This window comes from Arachis ipaensis, chromosome B05 (genome assembly GCF_000816755.2).
Source record: "Arachis ipaensis cultivar K30076 chromosome B05, Araip1.1, whole genome shotgun sequence".
Lineage (NCBI taxonomy): Eukaryota > Viridiplantae > Streptophyta > Magnoliopsida > Fabales > Fabaceae > Arachis > Arachis ipaensis.
The window spans coordinates 17,983,680-17,986,703 of NC_029789.2; the positions used below are offsets into that span (position 1 = coordinate 17,983,680).

At 40.3% G+C, this 3,024-nt stretch overlaps 1 protein-coding gene across 1 annotated transcript in view; it reads right to left on the reverse strand.

Annotated features, from left to right (window-relative positions):
* Positions 1-2,772, reverse strand: part of LOC107643184 (4-coumarate--CoA ligase 2) — a 4,954-nt gene extending 2,182 nt beyond the window's left edge. Inside the window, exon 1 of the mRNA XM_016346767.2 lies at positions 1,353-2,772. Within this exon, the coding sequence (XP_016202253.1) occupies positions 1,353-2,435 (1,083 nt within the window). The 5' untranslated portion in view covers positions 2,436-2,772. The remainder of the gene's footprint in view (positions 1-1,352) is intronic.

Sequence of the window (3,024 nt, forward strand, 5' to 3'; positions counted from 1 at the left end):
TTATGAAAAGATTATGAATATTTTAAAAGCCTGTTCAAACTTGTTATACATACGTCGATTGATGCTTAAGTTTAAGATTAACTTAAATTGACCGATTAAAGAAAAGGTAAAATCTTTGACTGGCCAATACAAGTGTTTGGGGAAGTTGGCAGTTGGCACTTCATCATGGAGCCAAGTCAACTACTAACAAAACTATGACCATGAGGATCACGTTGCCAAGTTTGACAGGTAAGTAAAACGTTTTATAATACTATTAAAATAAAAAATATAATACTATTTTCATTTTCAAAATAAATGATGAAAGACCAAAATAAGCTTATATCTGGTAAGAAGTAGTTATTGGAAAGACATCATCATTTTTGTCTTTTAAGCTAATTTATTTTCCTAACGGGGGGTATATAAAGACATAAAAAGGAAGAAAACTATTGTCTTAAAGTATAAATCCATCTAAAGCAACAAACAAAAAACACGAGCGCTTTTTGCCTTTTTCCTACTCGTGAACCATGAATCAATGATAACTAGCACCTCATATATCCCCTTTTGTGTAATAGGGAATTCCACATATCCCGTGAATAATTCTACTTTCAAGGCCCACTTTTAATTTCCTCTCCACCACAATAATTGTTTATTATTATTTTTTCAAGATCATGCTTAAAAATACTAGTTTAAATTATCTATTTTAATATTATTTTCCTTTATAACATTTTAAAAATAATTGTTAGCTAAATTCTATCTTTTATTATCAATTATCAATTTAAGGGAAAACAGTCAACTTTGATTCTTCTCTCCCTTATTCATCTCCTCTTTAACTTGGAGAGATAATTCAATTCAATTCAATTTCCATTCCAGTTCATTCCAAACACACACTTAAGCTAATCTCCAAAATAAGAGCCATCATAAAGTTTTTGGTCCCCAAGAACAGGCCGGATGCATGAACAAGAGGTTATTGTTGTTGGGGCTTTGGAATGTACGTGGGAGCAAAGAATTCAGTTGTGTATTAAATGAACGCAATCACCAAATCAATAAAAAATAATTAAATAATTAAATTTCATTTTGGTTCTCAACCTTATGATTATAATATAAACAAAATTATTCACGTGAAAATATTAAATATTTTTATGTGAATAAAATAAAGATTTGATATATTTAATTAAATTATTTAACATAATATAATTCAATTTAGCCTTCAAATCTCAAAAGCTGTAATTACTAAGTCCATAAATCAAGGATTTAATTGTTACTTTTAAGAATTTTGAGAACCAATTTCAATTGGAATATGGGCAAAATTTTCGATTTGGAGCACAAAATGAACATTTATCCGGGGAAAAAATAAAGGAAAAAAAAAAGCTGACCTGTCCCAAAACAGCTTGAGGCACCCTGCTCCGGAGAGCCTCTTCGAGCTCCTTGCCGAGCGGCGCCGCTCCGGACAACACCAACCTTATAGAGCTCAAATCATACTCCGCCACCATCGGATTCTTTGCCAGAGCCAGCACGAGCGGTGGCACCACCATCGCCACCGAAACCCTGTACCTCTGAATGAGCTCCAGCAACGTTCCAATATCGAACTTCTGCATCAGCAACACGGCGCTTCCAGCTCTCAAAGCACACAACAGAACACTGTTCAGAGAGAATATGTGGAACAGAGGAAGAACGCAGAGAAGAACGTCCTCCGTTTTCAGGTACAGGTTAGGGTTTTCTCCGTCGACCTGTTGAGCCACGCTCGTCGTTAAGCTCCTGTGCGTGAGAACCACTCCTTTCGGGAGACCGGTTGTTCCGGAGGAGAACGGCAGCGCCACCGCGTCGTCAGGGTGGATCTCAACCTCCGGTAGGTCGTTCTCGTTTCCCTCGGAGATCGCTGAGAAGTGCAGGCAGTTCTCCGGCGGATCGTCGACGGTTACGACCTTGAAATCCTCTCCGATTTTGGCGGAATCGCTGTCTCGGAGCTTGTCAACGTACATTGCCTGCGTGATGACGAGCTTGGCCTTGGAGGCGGTGATCTGCTTGAAGATCTCGGCGGGAGTGTAGAACGGGTTGGCGGTGGTGGCGACAGCGCCGATCATGGAGGCGGCGATGAAGGAGAAGACAAACTCCGCTGAGTTCTGGAGGAGGATCATGATGACATCGCCCTTGGTAATTCCGATGGCGGACATGCCGGCGGCGAGTCTCCGGGAGGCGTGGTATGTTTCGCCGTAGGTGTAGGTTTTTCCGGCGGAACCGACGATGAGACATGGACGGTCAGAGATTTCATTGAGTCTTTGGAAGCAGAAAGAGTGGAGAGGAAGGTGGTTGGAGAGGGGTATATCGGGTAATTTAGACTTGAAGATGTGGACATTTTGGGGAGAAGAATTGGGTTGTTGGGTTGGGTCAGCCGTCCTTTGCTGCTGCTGTTGTTGTTGGGTTTGGGTGCTGTCAAGAGAAGGAGCTACTGACAACATGGTGTGTTAATTTGTTATTGCAACAATGAGAGAGAAAAGGAGAGAGGAAGTAGTGAAATAAACGAGTATAGGTGTATGTATATGAATATGAATAAGAATAAAAGTGTTGAAGAGCAGAGAAGGGTGTTAGGTGAGAATGAGTGATGGCACAAGCTAAGAGAAGAGAAGAGAAGAGAAGAGAAGGAGACGTAAGTAGACGAGGGAATGGAGATGGGGCAGCCACGCTACCATTTGTTGTTCAATATTGGCGCACACACACCCCTACCTACCCCCTTTTCCCTGTCTTTTTCTCTCTCACTCCCCTCCCCATCTACTTCCAGATTTCAAGTTCTCAACTACCTCCCCTAGGGGTGTCAAACTATCAATATGAATTAAGTTTCTCTTATTATAGTATGTAATCAAAATTTATTATTATTATTATTATTATTATAATAATATTTGTTGTTCGCACACACACCCCTACCTACCCCCTTTTCCCTGTCTTTTTCTCTCTCACTCCCCTCCCCATCTACTTCCAGATTTCAAGTTCTCAACTACCTCCCCTAGGGGTGTCAAACTATCAATATGAATTAAGTTAATTAAGTTTCTC